The sequence below is a fragment of the Oenanthe melanoleuca genome, chromosome 10 (genome assembly GCF_029582105.1).
Source record: "Oenanthe melanoleuca isolate GR-GAL-2019-014 chromosome 10, OMel1.0, whole genome shotgun sequence".
Classification (NCBI taxonomy): Eukaryota; Metazoa; Chordata; class Aves; order Passeriformes; family Muscicapidae; genus Oenanthe; species Oenanthe melanoleuca.
Window position 1 is genome coordinate 17586472 of NC_079344.1, and position 18654 is coordinate 17605125.

Consider the following 18654-nt stretch of genomic DNA (forward strand, 5'->3'; position numbering starts at 1 on the left):
GCAGCTGGGGATGCTCCGGCCATCCTGGAAGTTGTCTGTCACTCTTCTCACTGCCTGGTAGGTGCTCAGTTATTTTAGAGCCTGTTTCTAACCAGTTCTTACCAAAATAATCGCTTTATTTTCCCCCCAAACAAGCGGGTGCCAGGAGCTCGGGGCTTGTTTGGGGTTGTTTTTTCCTTTGTTTCCCCGAGCTGGCCGTGTTTTGATCCCCCTCCAGCCCTGGGATGGGATGGGATGTGTTTGATCACCTTTTTCCCACCCCGAGGAGCACAATCCGTGCCAGCCGGGCTGGTGGGGGACACAAAGTCCAAACTGAACGGCGCCGTGGCTTTTCCAGGATTTATCCCGAGCTCTGCTTCCAGCCGGGGGCTGTTCTGTTGGGCTTTGCTCAAGTGCTGGCTCAGCAGGTCAGAAATGGAGAGCTGGGAAAAATCCAAAGGAGGGCAGGGACAGGGCTTGGGATACATTGGGAATTCCGGGATCCCAAATGCTCGGTGCTTTGCTGTGCTCCCATCTGAAAAACAACAACGAAATTTATTTATTTATTAAATTATTTTATTTATGTTTTAATTTTTTTTTAAGAAGTGGCAGGGAGTGACAGCACAGAAGAATTTAAGGCTAGACAAATCCCTGCCTGGCATGGATGTTTTTTTTTTGTTTGTTTTTTTTTTTTTTTTTTTTTTTTAATATAAATATGGTCAGGCTCATCCTGGCTGTCTCCTTTTAAGGCAGTATTCCAGGAGCACCAAATCCCAAACCTGCCCTTGCAGCAGCATTAATTTGGGAAGCGTGGAGGGCTCGTTGCCTGCACAAAGGCGTCCGGGACGGTGTCTTTGGGGCAGAGCAGAGCTGGAAAACACAATTAAGCAGTCTGCAAACTGAATGGTTTAGCCGGAGCCCGAGGCTGTTAAACGCGGAGCTGATTGTTTCACGGTCTCCTGCACAGGAAAGAGCGCTGGCTTTGCGCTCTGTCCATCCCCTTCCTGGGAAGGGGGGGGAGAAAAAAAAAAAAAAAAAAAAAAAAAAAAGAAAGAGAGAGAGAAAGATGAAAGCGGTGCGCGCCGTGTGTCCCCCGCAGATCGTGCGCGGCTCCCGGCGCTGCCAGCCATGCTGACGGCGGGATGAAGCTGCAGGCGGTGGTGGAGCAGCTGCAGAAGCAGCAGCAGCAGCAGCAGCAGCAGCCAGCGGTGCCCATGGATTGCCGGGAGCGCCCGGCGCCCTTCCCGAAGCCGCCCTTCCCCGCCCAGCCCCGCGCCGGCCCCGCCGCGATGTCACCCGCGGTCCCCTCGCCGTGTCACCCCCCTCCCTCCGGCCGGGCCCTGGAGCGCGGCGCCCGCAACTCCGAGGAGGAGGACGAGGAGGATGACGAGGAGGAGGATGAAGAGGAGGATGAAGACGAGCTGGAGGTGCCCGGCCGGGAAAGCTGCTCCGCCCTCAAGTATTTCCGTGCTCCCAAAAGCGCCCATCCCAACCAAAGAGTGGCCTCCAGCCCGGGGGCAGCCCAGCAGGGCAAGGAGGAGCAGGGCAGGGACTCTGCCAAGCACCCCCCGGCCCCGGGGGCACGGCCCGCCTGGCGCCTGGAGGAGCAGCTCAAACAGGTCAGTGCCGGCGCCCCCTGCTCCCAAAAACGCTCCATTCCCACATCTCCGCCCTCAGGGGGTGATGTGCTCACCTCTGGGAGGAGGTTCCACCAGAAACTGGCATTTTTCCCCTGAAAATGCCTCTTTTCCTATGAAAGAGGTTCTGGGAGAGCCTTTATGGGTGGGAATTTTGGGAAAGAAAATCCCCCAAGCATGGTGATTTTTTGCTCATTTTGAATGGAGGCACCTCCCTGCTAACACCTCACAAGAGGTGTCAGAGCTCTGGAATTGGGAATTTGGGAGATGTGCCCTGATGCTGGGAGTCAGAGCCACTTTATATTCCCTGCTGTGCTGTCCTCTCTGAAAAAACTGGATTTCCAGCATGGCATTCTTCCCCTGAAAATGCCTCTTTTCCTATGAAAGATTCTCTTTGAGAGCCTTTGTGAGGTGGGATTTTGGGGGAGAAAATCCCTAAAGCCTGGTGGTTTTTTTGCTAATTTTGGATGAGCTGCTCCTTGCTAACACCTCACAAGGAGTTATTTCTTGTCAGAGCTCTGGGATCTGGAATTGGGAATTTGGGAGATGTGCCCTGATGCTGGGAGTCAAAGCCACTTTATATTCCCTGCTGTGCTGTAGTCTGAGAAAAAACTGGATTTCCAGCATGGCATTTTTCCTCTGAAAATGCCTCTTTTCCTATGAAAGAGGTTCTGGGAGAGCCTTTATGGGTGGGAATTTTGGGAAAGAAAATCCCCCAAACGTGGTGGTTTTTTGCTCATTTTGAATGGAGGCACCTCCCTCCTAACACCTCACAAGAGGTGTCAGAGCTCTGGGATCCTGGAATTGGGAATTTGGGAGATTGGTGCCCTGATACTGAGAGTCAAAGTCACTTTATATTCCATGTGTGGGAAGGAAGGAAAATGAAGGAAAGGGAAGGAAGGAAAAGGAAGGAGGCAGCTCACTGCTGCCTCGTGGGAGGTTAATTCCACATTTCCCTGCAGCCAGGGGATGGTGGGATTACTCCCTTTGTTGTAAGTGGGAATTTCTGGGGCCTGTCCCTGCAGAGCAGGTGGGTGTTCCCTAACCCAGCTCCTCTGCAGGGCTGTAAAACCCCTTTTTCAGTTTTTCTCTGAGAGGGAGTTGCTCAAGCTCCCACAGGGAAATGAGGTGGGTTTGTCAGCCAGGGGCCATTGCCTCAGAATTTACTGGATGGGAGTGGTGGAAACTTCCTCTTTCAGGGCTCTGGGTGGGGAAAAGCAGGCAGGGCTCAGGTCTTAAGGGATCTCTTTTTTAAAAAGCCAAATAAAGCTCAGCTTAGTCTGGTTTTGTTCCTTGCCCAGCTTCCCACTCCTGTTGGATGAGCCCTGCAGATCTCACTGGGCATTCTGGCCAGGCCATGAAACCAGCCAGGGTTGTGTGGAAGAGGGGAAAAAAAGTGGAATAAAGTAAAATAAGAATTGGCACAATGTGTTTTGGGTCACTCCTGAACTTTTAGCCCAAAGTGCCCAAAGCTTCAGCAGGAAAAACTGAAATAAAACCACTTTTGGTGCTGTGTAATCTGCTGGGAAGGGCAGGAATGGGAGGAATAAAGTTATAAAGGAATAGCAGGGCTGTGCTGGGGCAGCTCTGGGAAAACAGGGCAGGAAAAGGGCAGGTCCCCCTGTTATCCCAAAGTTTTGTCCCCTGCCACTGGAGGTGGAGTGGCTTGGATCCAAATGGAGCTGCTGATTCCCAGTTCAGAACTGGGAAATAAAATCTGGCAGGAAAGGGGGGAAATTGTGTGAGAATTAACTGGGCTGGCCACTCAATTCCTTGAATATATCTTGAATATCAAGGTATATTTTGGAGGGATGAGCTCTTTCCTATGCTCTCTGGAAAATCCAGGATAGAACAGACTCTCCAGTTTGTTTCCAGAATTATTCCTGGTCAGTATTTTCTTGTTTAGATTTTTTTTTACCAGTTCCAGGAGCATTCCTGGTGTGCAGAATTCTCTTGGAAATGGGGGAAAAAAATCACTTTATTCCTTCCCTCAAGGCTGGCTTGTTCTTCTGGAAGCTTTGGAATTTTGAGGCTGGGATTGCCTGGAGATGGCAGAAATCTGGGAGCCACCAGAAATCTGACAGCCACTTCTGTCCCATCCCAGGAAATCATTGTAGGACAAGGCTGTGGGCAAAATGAGCTGGATTTTGGAATTTTGTGGGGCCCTCTGGAATGCTCTGAAATCCATCCCAGCTCCTGGAAAAGGGGGAAAGGGAGGGTTTCATTCCAGGGGTGCTCACCTGGGAAAGCTGAGCAGGGAAAAAACAACAGCACAGCTGGAGGCTGCTTCCTCCTGGTGCAGCACTTTGAGCAGGAATGTGAGGATAAATCCCAAATATAAATCCCAAATATAAATCCCAAATATAAATCCCAAATTTCCAGCTTCAGCTGCTGCCTGGTGCCTTTTTCCACAGGGTGAGGTGAGTGGGATGGGGTTTGTGCCTTGGGATTTTGGGGATAACTCAGGGCAGCTTCCCAGAAATCACCAGCTGAAAAAGCCTGACCTAAAGCTTGCCAGAGGTCACACTGTTTATTAAGATAAGTCAGCTTAAAATAATTACTGAGCCTTTGCTGCAGGCCCTGGGAGCGAGTGGCTGGGATTCCAAAAGCTCAGGTATGTGCCTGGATTGCTCAGGAGAGACCCCTTGCTCCAGCAGGGGGGAAAAATAAAAAAAAAAGGGCATTTCACACTGGGGGTTTTGCCCTGTGGTTGGATTTTCAGGTTCTTTTTTTTTTTTTTTTTTTTTACCTGGAATATTTTGATTTTTATGGCACGGTGGAAGGAGATTCCTCACTCTCAGCTGACAGCAAACACCTGCTTTTTCTTCTTCTGTAGTGACAGCTTTGAGTTTTCCCTTTCTGCTTCTGCTGAAATCCCTGGCTTAGGCTCAGAGGATTCCATAGGTGGGTTTTAGGCAGGAGAAGGAGCTCAGGTGCCACTGAATAAATTACATTGATAGGAGGAGTGGCAGCTCCCAGGAAGTCAGGCTGCAGACAGGAATGAGCTGTTTCCTTGAGTTTGTGTTTTTCTCACTCTGGGCTGACTGAGAATCACTCTCTCCCCCCACATCAGTGGGATTTTGGCTGATTCCTCTGGGAACAGGAGGCATTCAGAGAGCTGAGTTTTAAGGATGAGGGAGCAGGTTCCTCCACGTGAAACACGTGAAAGAAACTTAATGTTTAAAAAAAAAAAAGTAATTAATCTGTTCAACCTCAACCCTTTCCTTCCCCATCCTCCCTGCCATTCCTGAAATCACTCAAATGTTTTCAGGGCTGCCTTTGAAGCTGAGCTGAGCTCTGTTATTAGGGCAGGCTTGGCTCCCATTGCAGGGAGCTGCTGTGGGCAGTAATTACTGCCTGGCTCTCTCCCTGTGCCTGAGAACTTGCAGCTCTGGGGCAGGGCAGCAGCCCTGATCTTATCAGCGTTTGTACTACAACACTTTTCTTTCTGGCAGCATCTGTTTCACTTCCTAAGGCTTAACTCTGCCCACAAAAGGAATTTTCTGATAATCCTGAAATTGCTGCCCCAGTCCCTTTTCATTGACTCGAGCCACGGGGCAGGGGAGGGCCCTCAGCCTCATGCCCAGGTGGGGATTTCAGCAAAAAAACTGTAAAAAAGGCTCTGTGCAGAGTGAGGAGGTGCAGAAGTTGTTTTTCCTCTGCTTTGGAAGGTTTTTTTTTCAGTCCTGGAGAGGATGGGACGTGTTTGTGATCCCTCCTCCTCCATCTGCTCGGGGTTAACTCCGGCCTGGCATCGGGAACCAGAATTGCTCTGGACGTGTGAGCTTCCCTCTAATCAGATATTCCAGGTGCTTGGGGAGAAAATCCCAAAATAGGGCTGGAGGGGATTGCTGCTGGAGCTTTGCACTGGGGAGGGGCTGTGGTGGCCCCTCAGGTGGCACAGACAGAGCTGTGGTGGCCCATACACTTTTCCATGGATAAATCCGGTTTTTTTTCCATGGATAAATCCAGTTTTTTTCCATGGATAAATCCAGTTTTTTTCCATGGATAAATCCAGTTTTCCATACCTAATTCCAGCTTTCATGGATAAATCCAGTTTTCCCTGGCTTTCAGCTCCTCCTAATCTCCTTTTCTCACCCAAGATCCCAGGGTGGAGCTGTGGGAAGTGAGATTGATTTATTGTTCTAATCACCCCCCCACCCTTTTTTTTTTCCCCCTAGAGAACAAGCCAAATGTGTTCTGTTGAACTTTTCAAGCCCTTTAAAAGTCTTTTTTTTTTTTTTTTTTTTTTTTTTTTTCCCTGGGAATTATCCCAAGTTCAAACCCACTGGCAGGAGGGAATTGCCTCCTTTAACCCCTCTCCTTTCTCATCCCTGCCCTCAAATGTAGCAGAATAAGCTCTCAGCATGACCAGAATTCCCTCTGGAAGCAGGAATTAATTCACTTTTAATCCAGAATAAACTCTGGATTTATATCCCAGTGCAAAGGAAAGGGTCAGAAAGCTGAACTTTCACAAATCCCTGATTTGCAAGGTCCAGGATGGGCAATTCCTGCTGCTCTCTCTGATTCTGGCTGTTCCTTAGGTTTGATCCCAGTGAAATCATTGAGGTTTTAGGAGCAGCTGGATGGATAATTAGCCAAAAATCTGTGGGTTTAATCTCTGCTGGGGAGAAAGGACATTGGGATGGATCCTCCTGTGAGCAAAACCCAGGCTGGCAATTGATCCCCTGCAACAAACAGCTGACAGCACACAAGTGGCAATAATCCCCCATTAAATATCCCTCACTGGTGGGGTAATTGACTTTCCAGCAGGAATTACTGGCTCAAACCAAATCAGCAGGCATTAGGAGCTCATTCCAGCCTGGGGATGGGGCAGGGGGCTCTTCATCTTCTGATTCCATGTGGGGCTCACAGCCAGATGGCTGCAGGCTGCTGGGGGGCTGGAGCACCTCCAGAATTCCCAGGGGGTGTTTTTGGGGTGCTGGGACCCTTTATCTTCATGTGCAGGGTGGATTTGCCACATTAATTTGGCTCTTTCTTTTTCCAGCTGGATTGGGATGTACAAAATTGGTATTTTCAGGATGCTGGGATTTCTTTCAGGATCATCCTGGCCTTCCATTCAGCTCCATCCAGGAGGTGCTGGTTTATTCTGAGTGCTGAAGCACCTCCAGAATTCCCAGGAGGTGTTTTTGGGGTGCTGGGACCCTTTATCTCCTTGTGCAGGGTGGATTTGCCCCATTAATTTGGCTCTTTCTTTTTCCAGCTGGATTGGGATTTATGGAGTTGGTGTTTTTAGGATGCCTGGATTTCTTTCAGGATCATCCTGACCTTCCATAAATCTGGAGCTATTTATTTATTTTGTGTGCTGGAGCACCTCCAGAATTCCCAGGGGGTGTTTTTGGGGTGCTGGGACCCTTTATCTCCTTGTGCAGGGTGGATTTGCCACAATGATTTGGCTCTTCCTTCCTTTTTCCAGCTGGATTGGGATTTATTGAGTTGATGTTTTCAGGATGCTTTATTTATTTCAGGATCATCCTGGCCTTCCATAAATCTGGAGGTGCTGGTTTATTCTGAGTGCTTGAACACCTACAGAATTCCCAGGGGGTGTTTTTGGGGTGCTGGGACCTTTTCTGTCTGGGTGGATTTGGATTTTAGTTTCTTTTTCCAGCACAAGCTGGACTGGGATTTACAGAGTTGGTGTTTCCAGGATTTATTTCAGGATCATCCTGGCCTTCCATAAATCTGGAGATGCTGGTTTATTCTGAGTGCTTGAACACCTACAGAATTCCCAGGAGGTGTTTTTGGGGTGCTGGGACCCTTTATCTCCATGTGCAGGGTGGATTTGCCACATTAATTTGGCTCTTCCATTTCCCAGCTGGATTGGGATTTACAGAGTTGGTGTTTTCAGGATGCCTGGATTTATTTCAGGATCATCCTGGCCTTCCATAAATCTGGAGGTATTTGTTTATTTTGTGTGCTGGAGCACCTCCAGAATTCCCAGGGGGTGTTTTTGGGGTGCTGGGACCTTTTATCTCCATGTGCAGGGTGGATTTGCCCCAGTGATTTGGCTCTTCCATTTCCCAGCTGGATTGGGATGTACAAAATTGGTGTTTTCAGGATGCCTGGATTTCTTTCAGGATCATCCTGGCCTTCTATAAATCTAGAGGTGCTGGTTTATTCTGAGTGCTGGAGCACCTTCAGAATTCCCAGGAGGTGTTTTTGGGGTGCTGAGACCTTTTCTCTCCATGTGTTTGGCGGTGAGATTTTGGCTTTTCCTTCCTTTTTCCAGCTGGACTGGGATTTACAGAGTTGGTGTTTTCAGGATGCCTGGATTTATTTCAGGATCATCCTGGCCTTCCATAAATCTGGAGGTGCTGGTTTATTCTGAGTGCTGGGGCACCTCCAGAATTGCCAGGGGATGTTTTTGGGGTGCTGGGACTTTTTCTCTCTGTGGATTTGGTTCTTCCTTCCTTTTCCCAGCTGGGTTGGGATTTACAGAGTTGGTATTTTCAGTTTGCCTGGATTTATTTCAGGATCATCCTGGCCTTCCATAAGCCTTGAGGTGCTGGTTTCCAGCCCTTTCCCACCTTTCCAGGATGGTGATTTCCCAAATGGAATAGGGCATAACCAGATTAATCCTTTTAATGAGCCTTAATCCAGCAAAGCTGAGCTTTCCATTTCTCCAGGGAAAAAAAAAAAACCCACATCCTCCAAGGAGCCAGGAGGGAGGAGCTGGCATCCTCCTCTTCAGGAGGGGAGGGAATGTGGCTGGGAGGTGAAATTCCACTTCCCATTTTGTGGGAGAAATGTGACAAAATCACAAACACACCCCCAAACACACACACACCTTCCTGAGCCAGCAGCTGCTTTTCTGTGTGTTTGTGCCTAAAAATCCACATGTTACAATAAAAATCACCTAAAAATTCAGCTGTTCCAACCTTCTGGAGTCTTTCCTTGGGCTTTCCAAGCTTTTTCAGCCTCTTTTGGTGTTTTCTCTCCCCAGAATGGCAGCGTGAGCTGGAGCGATGATGGAGACGGATGCCGGGGACGGGAAATCTCCCGAGACTTTGCCAAGGTCTGTCTGTGCTTTGGGAAAGGAAAAATTTGGGGAATTCTCCTCCCTGATCCATGGCAGAGCCCTTCCCAAAGGGAATCAGTGAGAAAACTGCTTTGTCCTGCAATTTGGGGCTGGTTTGTTGCTTTGGGATGTAGAGCTAAGAATTAACAGCCGGATTTTGGATATTTAAAAACTTGTTTAAAAACAGGTTTTTTTGCCAGCTGGGAGAAGAATATTCTCCCTCTGGAATGCTGGATTTAAATGTGTCACAGCAGCTGGAGGAGTTCAGTTTAAACCAAGGCAGCTCTGCTGTTCCCAGAGCTTCCCAGGAATTCAGCCCCAAAAGCTCTTTTGGGCTACACTGCCCAGGGAGCTTCATTTTAATGATTTGAGCATTTCAGGCCTTCTGGTAAAAATTATTCCCACAGCAAATCCATTCTGGGCATTTCTGAAGGCTTTTGGTTCCTTTGGAGCCACACAGGAAAGCTCTGTCCTTTCATCTCCTCCTTCTGGGGGTTTGCACTTAGGTGAGAAACCCTGGAAAAAGGAAATTGAGAGTTTGCAGGAAAACTTGACCCTTCAGGAGCCTCTCCCTGTTTTCCTTTTTACCCTGGAAGAAGCCTTAATTCCTGAATTAATTTTTGGTCTCCCTGTGGATTTTGGTTTGTCCCCCCTCCCCCAGCTCTACGAACTGGACAGCGATCCCGAGCGGAAGGAATTCCTGGATGACCTCTTCATCTTCATGCAGAAGAGAGGTGAGTGACATTTATTGGATCCCAGGGGCAGGAAAGGGAATTCTGAATTCCCTGAAGCTGAAAGAACACATCCAGAACTTAGCAGAGCTAAAATTTGGGGTGTTTCCCTTGGGAGATGAGGAGAGCAGTGCCCTGTAAATGAAATTTCTGATTCAGTGCTGGTGTTGTCCTTGCCCTGAAGATCCCAGGAAGTTTTTCCTGGGCATTCCCAGTGTGCCAGTTATCTAAATCTCAGTTCTCAGTAGGTAAAATGTGGTATTGGATAAAATAAACACCTCTGAACATTTGGGGTGCCCTCTTGTCCCTCCAAGGGTGCCAGTTTGGAATTCTGCCTCTGCCTTCAAAAGCCAAAAATTCCAGCAGAAATCCCTCTCAGCCTGAGTTTAACAACTTAGAACTGCTGGAGAGGGAAAATGGTTGTTTGGGATGGATATTGCTTGGGATCAGCCTCCTGGAGGAGCTCAGAGAGGCTGGGAATGTTTGGATTTATGGAATTCAGCCAGCCCAGTTTTTGATGGGAAAACTGGGCAAACTGGGCTGTGCCATCCTGCAAAGGGAATATTTTCAATTGGAGTGGTTTTTTAGCAGCTGTGTTCCTGGTTTTCCTGTTCCTGCTCTTCCCAGGGTTTTGGGTGGCAGGGAGAGGGTGGAAGTCCCACTGTGGGGTTTTCTTTGGGAGCTGCTCAGCCTATCCTGGGATAAACATAAGGATTCAGGCTTCATTCCTCTCTTTGTGCTGACAAACATCCCAATCTCCTGTTCCCAAAAAAGCCCCAAATCCAGCTCCTCTCCCTAGAGTAAAGTGTTTTTAACATCCCAATTCCTGGCTGAGGAGCTGCTCTGTTCCCAAAAACTCCCAAATCCAGCTCTATGAGCTGCCTTATCCCAAAACACCCCAAATCCAGCTCTCCTGAGCTGTCTTGTTCCCAAAAAACCCCAAATCCAGCTCTCCTGAGCTGCCTTGTTCCCAAAAAACCCCAAATCCAGCTCTCCTGAGCTGCCTTGTTCCCAAAAAACCCCAAATCCAGCTCTCCTGAGCTGCCTTGTTCCCAAAAAACCCCAAATCCAGCTCTGCTGAGCTGCCTTGTTCCCAAAAAACCCCAAATCCAGCTCTCCTGAGCTGCCTTGTTCCCAAAAATTCCCAAATCCAGCTCTCCTGAGCTGCCTTGTTCCCAAAACACCCCAAATCCAGCTCTCCTGAGCTGCCTTGTTCCCAAAAATTCCCAAATCCAGCTCTCCTGAGCTGCCTTGTTCCCAAAAATTCCCAAATCCAGCTCTATGAGCTGCCTTATCCCAAAAAACCCCAAATCCAGCTCTCCTGAGCTGCCTTATTCCAAAAAACCCCAAATCCAGCTCTCCTGAGCTGCCTTGTTCCCAAAAAACCCCAAATCCAGCTCTCCTGAGCTGCCTTGTTCCCAAAAAACCCCAAATCCAGCTCTGCTGAGCTGCCTTGTTCCCAAAAAACCCCAAATCCAGCTCTCCTGAGCTGCCTTGTTCCCAAAAATTCCCAAATCCAGCTCTCCTGAACTGCCTTGTTCCCAAAACACCCCAAATCCAGCTCTCCTGAGAGCAAAGTGTTCCTAACATCCCAAGCCCAGCTGCTTTCCAGCCCAAACCATTCCATGGTGTTTGAAGTTCCTGCTGCAGAAGGAGCTGCTTTTTGGGCAGTTTTGGGGTTAAGGGCATGGACTGAGCATTCCCTGGGTTTCTTCTAGCAGGAGCTTTCCAGGTTTTTCTCCTTGGATCCCATGGAGGGGTTTCTGCCTGCCTGTAAAACCCAATTTTTTTTTTTTTTTTTTATAAAATAAAGCAATCCTTGCAAGCAGACAGCAGAATTTTTTTTCTCTAATTAGGGAAAAGCCTGGAACCTTCTCTATGGAAAGATCAAAAAAGAATTAAAAAAAAAACTTTTCTGGGAAAGCAAACATTAGAGTTCAAAGAAATAATTATCCCTTGAAGAAGCTGGAAAACATGGTTTAGAGAAATTACTGTTTTAGGATCCCTAATCCAGGGACTGCAGCTCCCATGGGATCAGGGACTGCAGCTCCCATGGGATCAGGGATTGCAGCTCCCATGGGATCAGGGACTGCAGCTCCCATGGGATCAGGGATTGCAGCTCCCATGGGATCAGGGATTGCAGCTCCCATGGGATCAGGGATTGCAGCTCCCATGGGATCAGGGATTGCAGCTCCCATGGGATCAGGGACTGCAGCTCCCATGGGATCAGGGATTGCAGCTCCCATGGGATCAGGGACTGCAGCTCCCATGGGATCAGGGATTGCAGCTCCCATGGGATCAGGGACTGCAGCTCTCCCATGGGATCAGGGATTGCAGCTCTCCCATGGGATCAGGGATTGCAGCTCCCATGGGATCAGGGATTGCAGCTCTCCCATGGGATCAGGGACTGCAGCTCTCCCATGGGATCAGGGATTGCAGCTCTCCCATGGGATCAGGGATTGCAGCTCCCATGGGATCAGGGACTGCAGCTCCCATGGGATCAGGGACTGCAGCTCTCCCATGGGATCAGGGACTGCAGCTCCCATGGGATCAGGGACTGCAGCTCTCCCATGGGATCAGGGACTGCAGCTCTCCCATGGGATCAGGGACTGCAGCTCTCCCATGGGATCAGGGATTGCAGCTCCCATGGGATCAGGGATTGCAGCTCTCCCATGGGATCAGGGACTGGATCTCCCATGGGATCAGGGATTGCAGCTCCCATGGGATCAGGGATTGCAGCTCTCCCATGGGATCAGGGATTGCAGCTCTCCCATGGGATCAGGGATTGCAGCTCCCATGGGATCAGGGATTGCAGCTCTCCCATGGGATCAGGGACTGCAGCTCCCATGGGATCAGGGACTGCAGCTCCCATGGGATCAGGGACTGCAGCTCCCATGGGATCAGGGATTGCAGCTCCCATGGGATCAGGGACTGCAGCTCTCCCATGGGATCAGGGATTGCAGCTCCCATGGGATCAGGGATTGCAGCTCCCATGGGATCAGGGACTGCAGCTCTCCCATGGGATCAGGGATTGCAGCTCCCATGGGATCAGGGATTGCAGCTCCCATGGGATCAGGGACTGCAGCTCTCCCATGGGATCAGGGTTTGCAGCTCCCATGGGATCAGGGACTGCAGCTCTCCCATGGGATCAGGGACTGCAGCTCCCATGGGATCAGGGACTGCAGCTCCCATGGGATCAGGGACTGCAGCTCTCCCATGGGATCAGGGATTGCAGCTCCCATGGGATCAGGGACTGCAGCTCTCCCATGGGATCAGGGATTGCAGCTCCCATGGGATCAGGGATTGCAGCTCCCATGGGATCAGGGACTGCAGCTCCCATGGGATCAGGGACTGCAGCTCCCATGGGATCAGGGATTGCAGCTCTCCCATGGGATCAGGGATTGCAGCTCTCCCATGGGATCAGGGATTGCAGCTCTCCCATGGGATCAGGGATTGCAGCTCTCCCATGGGATCAGGGATTGCAGCTCCCATGGGATCAGGGATTGCAGCTCTCCCATGGGATCAGGGATTGCAGCTCCCATGGGATCAGGGACTGCAGCTCCCATGGGATCAGGGACTGCAGCTCTCCCATGGGATCAGGGACTGCAGCTCTCCCATGGGATCAGGGATTGCAGCTCCCATGGGATCAGGGACTGCAGCTCTCCCATGGGATTAGGGACTGCAGCTCTCCCATGGGATCAGGGACTGCAGCTCTCCCATGGGATCAGGGATTGCAGCTCCCATGGGATCAGGGACTGCAGCTCCCATGGGATCAGGGACTGCAGCTCCCATGGGATTAGGGACTGCAGCTCCCATGGGATCAGGGACTGCAGCTCTCCCATGGGATCAGGGATTGCAGCTCCCATGGGATCAGGGACTGCAGCTCCCATGGGATTAGGGACTGCAGCTCCCATGGGATCAGGGCAGGATCAGAGGTTCCATCTCTCTATGACATCTCCATTCCAGGGTAGGATCAGGGATTTCATTTCTCCATGGGGTCCCCATTCCAGGGATTGCAGCTCCCATGAGATTCCTTTTCTTTTTCATCCCAACTCTGTATAACCAATCCCTGTAAAACTCAGGCTGAACCCCTGAACCAGCCAGGATTTGTCCCTGGGGTGGGGTTTGGGCAAACCAGGAGCTGAGACAGCGTGGGGGATGAGTTGGTTTGCTGCTGTGAAATGAATTTTCCCTGTGTTTAGCTGGGAATTCACACACCCCACGGAATCACCGTGCCTCACTTCAAACAAACACAAAATTCTGTTCTTCTTGAGATTTGGCTCAGCATTATTTTAAACCCCTGTGGACTTTCCCAGTTTCCTGGGGAAAACCTGTTCCTTTTGGCATCTGCTCTGAACATATTTGGAGTGGGATGAGCAGCTTTTTATTTACCTGCTGCAGGTTGTGGCTTAAAAATGTCTTTTTCAGTGCCTGTTTTTCACTCCAGAGCACATTTCAGTGGGATTGCAATGTGGCTGTGCTGAGCAAACACTGGGGATTCACACCTCCTTTGTTCCTTGCTGTAAAATGGACACTTGTGTGAGGAAATTGGATAGGGAAGGTGGGAGGTGGTTGGGGAAGCAGGGCTGGGTGTGATTAAGTGCTCTTTGTGCAGGACAAGTCGTGGCTTAGGCTGCTGGAAATCCCTGTGTGGCAGGCAATCTCCGGCACAGAGGCCAAGCAAAGCCCTGAAATTCCCTAGAATCTGGAATTTTGGGGCAGTTTTTCCTCAGTCTGCACCTCCATGTTGAGGTCTGGCTCCTGAGTTTGGCTAGAGGGAGGGTGGAGAAGAGAACAAACCCCTGGGGTGGTGCTGGATGGGAGGGAGAGTTTTTCCCAAATTAATCCCTCAGTGATGGATCTGCCAAACCTCAGGAAGTGCTTCCTGACCATTCCAGGCTTTCCTGGGGCTCAGCCCCTTCAGGAAGCTCCAAATCCAGCAGGTTTTCCAAGCATGGGGCAGAGGGGGCACTTCTCTGGAAGCTCTTGATCAGAACAGAAAAAAACCTTTTTTTATTATTATTATTATTATTATTATTATTATTATTATTATTATTATTATTATTATTATTATTATTAAGGAAAACTTAAAACTCCAAGGAAACCCTTTATTCTAGAAATCCAGATCATGGCTGCCTTTCTCCTCAGAAAACCAGGAGCCTGTGGGATGACTCTGCTTTCCCATTTCCACATTTATCAGCTTTCCATCTTTTCCAGTGGGAACACCTTGTGCCCTTGGTTTGGCTGGGATGAGCCAAATTACAGAGCTAAGGTTCTGCTAAAAATGGAAAAATTGTTTTTCAAGAAAACTGGGAGAGGAGGATCTTCCTCTGCCTCTTGGAGCCAGGCAGGGAGGTTTGGAAGTACAGTAAAATGAGTTTTCCATCAAAAGGCAACAAGTCTTGTGCCGTGCCCTGGGCTGCTGACCTTTCCCTCTGGAATTCTGCCCCCTGACCCCAGGATCATTAATCCTGGTGCTGCCAGATGACAGTAATCCATCATGGCCCCTGACAGCATTGGGGGTTTCCAATAAAAACCTTCCTTTATCACCTTCCCCCGGGCAGGGCTGGGGGAGGGAGGGCACCACATCCCTCTGGAAAACACCGGGAATTCTGCTCTGTGCTGGATCTGAGGGGTGGGAGCTGAAGGAACCCATGGAAAATGGAATTATTCCAGCTCCTGGGAGCACTTCTGTGCATTTTATCAGCTGTACAGGGAAATTTTTACATTTTACACTGAGATTTTACTCAGTGGATAAATTTACATTCTCTGTGTAAACACATTTATAAATGTGTTGTTGTGTAGAATTCCCCATTTAGCTGAGTTTATAAATGTGTGTTTCCATCTAAATCTCGATTCAGCTTAGTTTAAAAATGTGTGTTTCTGTAGAATTCCCCATTTAGCTGAGTTTATAAATGTGTGTTTCCATCTAAATCTCGATTCAGCCTGGTTTACAAATGTGTGTTTCTGTAGAATTCCCCATTTAGCTGAGTTTATAAATGTGTGTTTCTATCTAAATCTCAATTTAGCCAGGTCTATAAATGAAATTTTGGGGCACTTTGGTCCTGTTTAAAAGCAAGGGAAGGTGTCCATGGGTTTCTGAGGGGATTTAGGGAGATCAGACCCCACTGCTGCTCCTGCTCCCTGGAAACTCTTCTGCCTTTATTCCCCACGGATGCAGGTGATGTTTGTGCCTCTCACAGGAGTATCTGGATTATCATTTGTGTATTTTCCCAGCTGCTGATGTCTGGAGAAGGGTAGGAGTGTGTTAAAGTAGGGTGTTAAAAAGCTGATATTTTTTAATATTTTCTGTGTGAGCAGCTGGGTCACTAAGAGCTTTATCCATGGCTCTTCCCTTTCACTCTCCATCTGGATAAAAATCCCTGCTGGACAAGTTAATGCCATTCCTTAAATTGGATTGAGGAAGTTTGAGGGGTTGTGGCTGGGGGGAGAGAAGCTTCATCCTCCCCCAGGCAAGCAAAGGCTTTGCTGCTCTCACTAATTAACCAAAGAAGGGGAATTTGGGGGTGTCCTGAAGGCTTGGGAAGGAAATATTTCCCTGTTTTCCCTGTGGGGTGATGAGTGACAGCTCGAGGTAACTTGATCATTCCCTGATTCCCAGTGCTCCACAGATCCTGTGCTGCTGTCACACTGCTGGGGAGAAAACAGAGCAAATCCAGGGTTTTTTGGGAGGGAGGGATGGAACCACAGGCAATCTGGAGGGTTTGGAGTTCCCTCTGTGCTCCCTGAAATGCAGGATGGTTGTGGGGAAAACACAAACCCCAAACCCCATCAAACTGCTGCTGAACACTTTGCATCTGTGGGGTTTTCAGCCCTGTAGAGCTGCACAAATGAGCTGTTTCATCCAGCATCTCGTTAACCTGTGGGCACCACCAGCTAATAATGCCTGACAGGCTTCCCAAAGAAAAGATGGGAAAAAAATTCCCCCTTGGATGTCTGGCGAGGACACATCTGCAGGGCCGGGCTGCTTTCATGGCACGGAATAAACCCGTTTATAAGGGCCATAAACGGGGCCTGGGGCTGCCAGCAGTGCCACCAGCCTCCCCTGGGGACTGGGGATTCCACTATTGTCCCCTGCCCCCTCCCAGGCCTTCCTGCCAGGCTGGGGCTGCCCATTGTGGGGACAGGATGCTGCCCTGGGCTGGGCGGCCCTTTGATCCAGGACAGAGTTTCCCAGGCCAGTAAAAGCTCTGCCACTTCAGCTTTTTTTAATTCCTTCTTCCTCTCCGTGCCTAAATCTCCTTAGTTTGGGCGTTAGCACTTCCAGGAGCTGCCAAGGGGGCACTGCCAGGTTAAAAATCAGGTTTGCTTTCGTGTTAACCCAAAATGTGACAACACCAAGAGGGAAGGATGGAGCAGGAGCTGGCTTTGGGATACTCAGAGCTGCCTCATCAGGGAGTTGTTTGGGAAAAGGAGTGGCAGCTGGAAGCTCAGCCTGTATTTCCCTCTCCAGGTTGTCCCAAGGGTTGGAGGATGTCTCCATGGGGGAGAGGTGTTCTGCAGTGCTGATTCCCTTGGTTCTGCTGTTCCCAGGCAGACAGCACAGCACATCCTGGGGGTTGGCAGGGTTTCTATCCAAGGATTTTAACCCTGAGCTCGTAAAACCTGTTCCTTTGTGCCTCGCCTTCAATAGTCCCGACTTCCCCTCTTTCTATTCCAGGAGCTGTGGGTTTTTATTGCTCTGCTAATTCCCTTTGCCCACAGGAAAAGGTTTTCCATGGAAAGGCCAAGCCCTGTGGCTGCTCTTCCCTGGGAGTTTTGAGCTTTCTGTGCTTTCTGGCACTGACCCCTTGGAGAACACTGCTTTGGACCTGAAGGTTTCCAAATTTAAATGATAAAGTTAAAATCACAGTTGTGCATTTAAATAAAAATACGTGATTTCACATGGTGAAGGGTTTTTAATTTGAGATTTTATAATGCAGTAATAGGTATGGACAAGATGAAGGATTTTGGGTGGTGTCTCCCTTTTGGTGCTCATCTTCCTTCTTCATGGTTTCAGGCAGTAATTTCTGGTTGGACAGTTAGTGCTGCACTGAGGGTCACAGGAGTTTGGTTATTGGGTTAAAAGTATAAATAATATATAATTAATTCTCTATTAGACTGCTTAGCTTTAAGAGACCTTGTAGCAGCTGGATCTCTCTCCATTTTGCTCACTTCTAGCTGTTGGCTGTTGATTGAACTTTCTGTACTTTTGATAAAATTTAATAAACAACCAAGCCCAAACACGAGAAAATCCATTTCCTTCATGGCTCTGAGTGAAGACAGAAGAGACTCCAGACAAGCCACTAATTAAGTGGTGAAAAACACCACCACTGTTACACTTCCCTTGCCTCATTTACTTACCCACAGAGAGGCCTCAAGCCAGGCTGCAAATTCCCAAAATTTCCCATTAGGAGAGAGATGAATCCCTCCCAAGCTGACTCCATCCTTTCCATATTTGTTTTTTTTGTTGTTTTTTTTTCCCTGCAGGAACTCCCATCAACCGAATCCCCATCATGGCCAAGCAGATCCTGGATCTTTACATGCTCTACAAACTGGTGACTGAGAAGGGAGGACTGGTGGAAATCATCAACAAGAAAATCTGGAGGGAGATCACCAAAGGCCTTAACCTGCCCACCTCCATCACCAGCGCCGCCTTCACCCTGCGCACGCAGTGAGTTGGGAATCTCCATCCCCTCCTCCCTCAGCCCTTTTTACCTCTTCAGGCCATTCCTGGGCATTTAATGCTTATTTTAGCACTGGGAATTGGGAATTCAGCACCTCCTTCCTGTAATCCTCACCTGCAAAAGTGAAATTTCACAGTAAAATTGGGCAATATGAAACTGTGCCTTAGCGATGGAGGAAAGCACCTCCAGCCCCTATAGAAACTCAATTTTTAGGAATTTTTTAGAGTCTCCTTACCATTCCCACAGGCTCTGTGTCATCCAAAGGGGTGAGGTTGGTACTGCTCGATCCAAATGCCTCAGACAGAGATAAATACTAAAAAATTCCTGGAATTAAATGTTGTGGGCTGAGATCTGGGTTCTTGGGGATTTTAGATTTGCTGTCGTGAGGGAGTCTTGGGGGATTTATACAGGATATTTCAGTTGTGAGGGAATTCTGGGTAAATTACAGATACTATTTCAATTTTGAGGGAATTCTGGGTAAATTGTGGAGGATATTTCAGTTGTGAGGAAATTCTGGGTAAATGATGGAGGATATTTCAATTGTGAGGGAATTGTGGGTAAATTATAGATAATATTTGGTT

The 18654-nt window shown here is 48.9% G+C and overlaps 1 protein-coding gene across 1 annotated transcript in view; it reads left to right on the forward strand.

Moving 5' to 3' along the window:
- Positions 1-18654, forward strand: part of ARID3B (AT-rich interaction domain 3B) — a 30186-nt gene that overhangs the window by 805 nt on the left and 10727 nt on the right. Inside the window, exons 2-5 of the mRNA XM_056499707.1 lie at positions 1079-1598; positions 8581-8652; positions 9317-9389; positions 17877-18060. Of these exons, the coding sequence (XP_056355682.1) occupies positions 1122-1598; positions 8581-8652; positions 9317-9389; positions 17877-18060 (806 nt within the window). The 5' untranslated portion in view covers positions 1079-1121. The remainder of the gene's footprint in view (positions 1-1078; positions 1599-8580; positions 8653-9316; positions 9390-17876; positions 18061-18654) is intronic.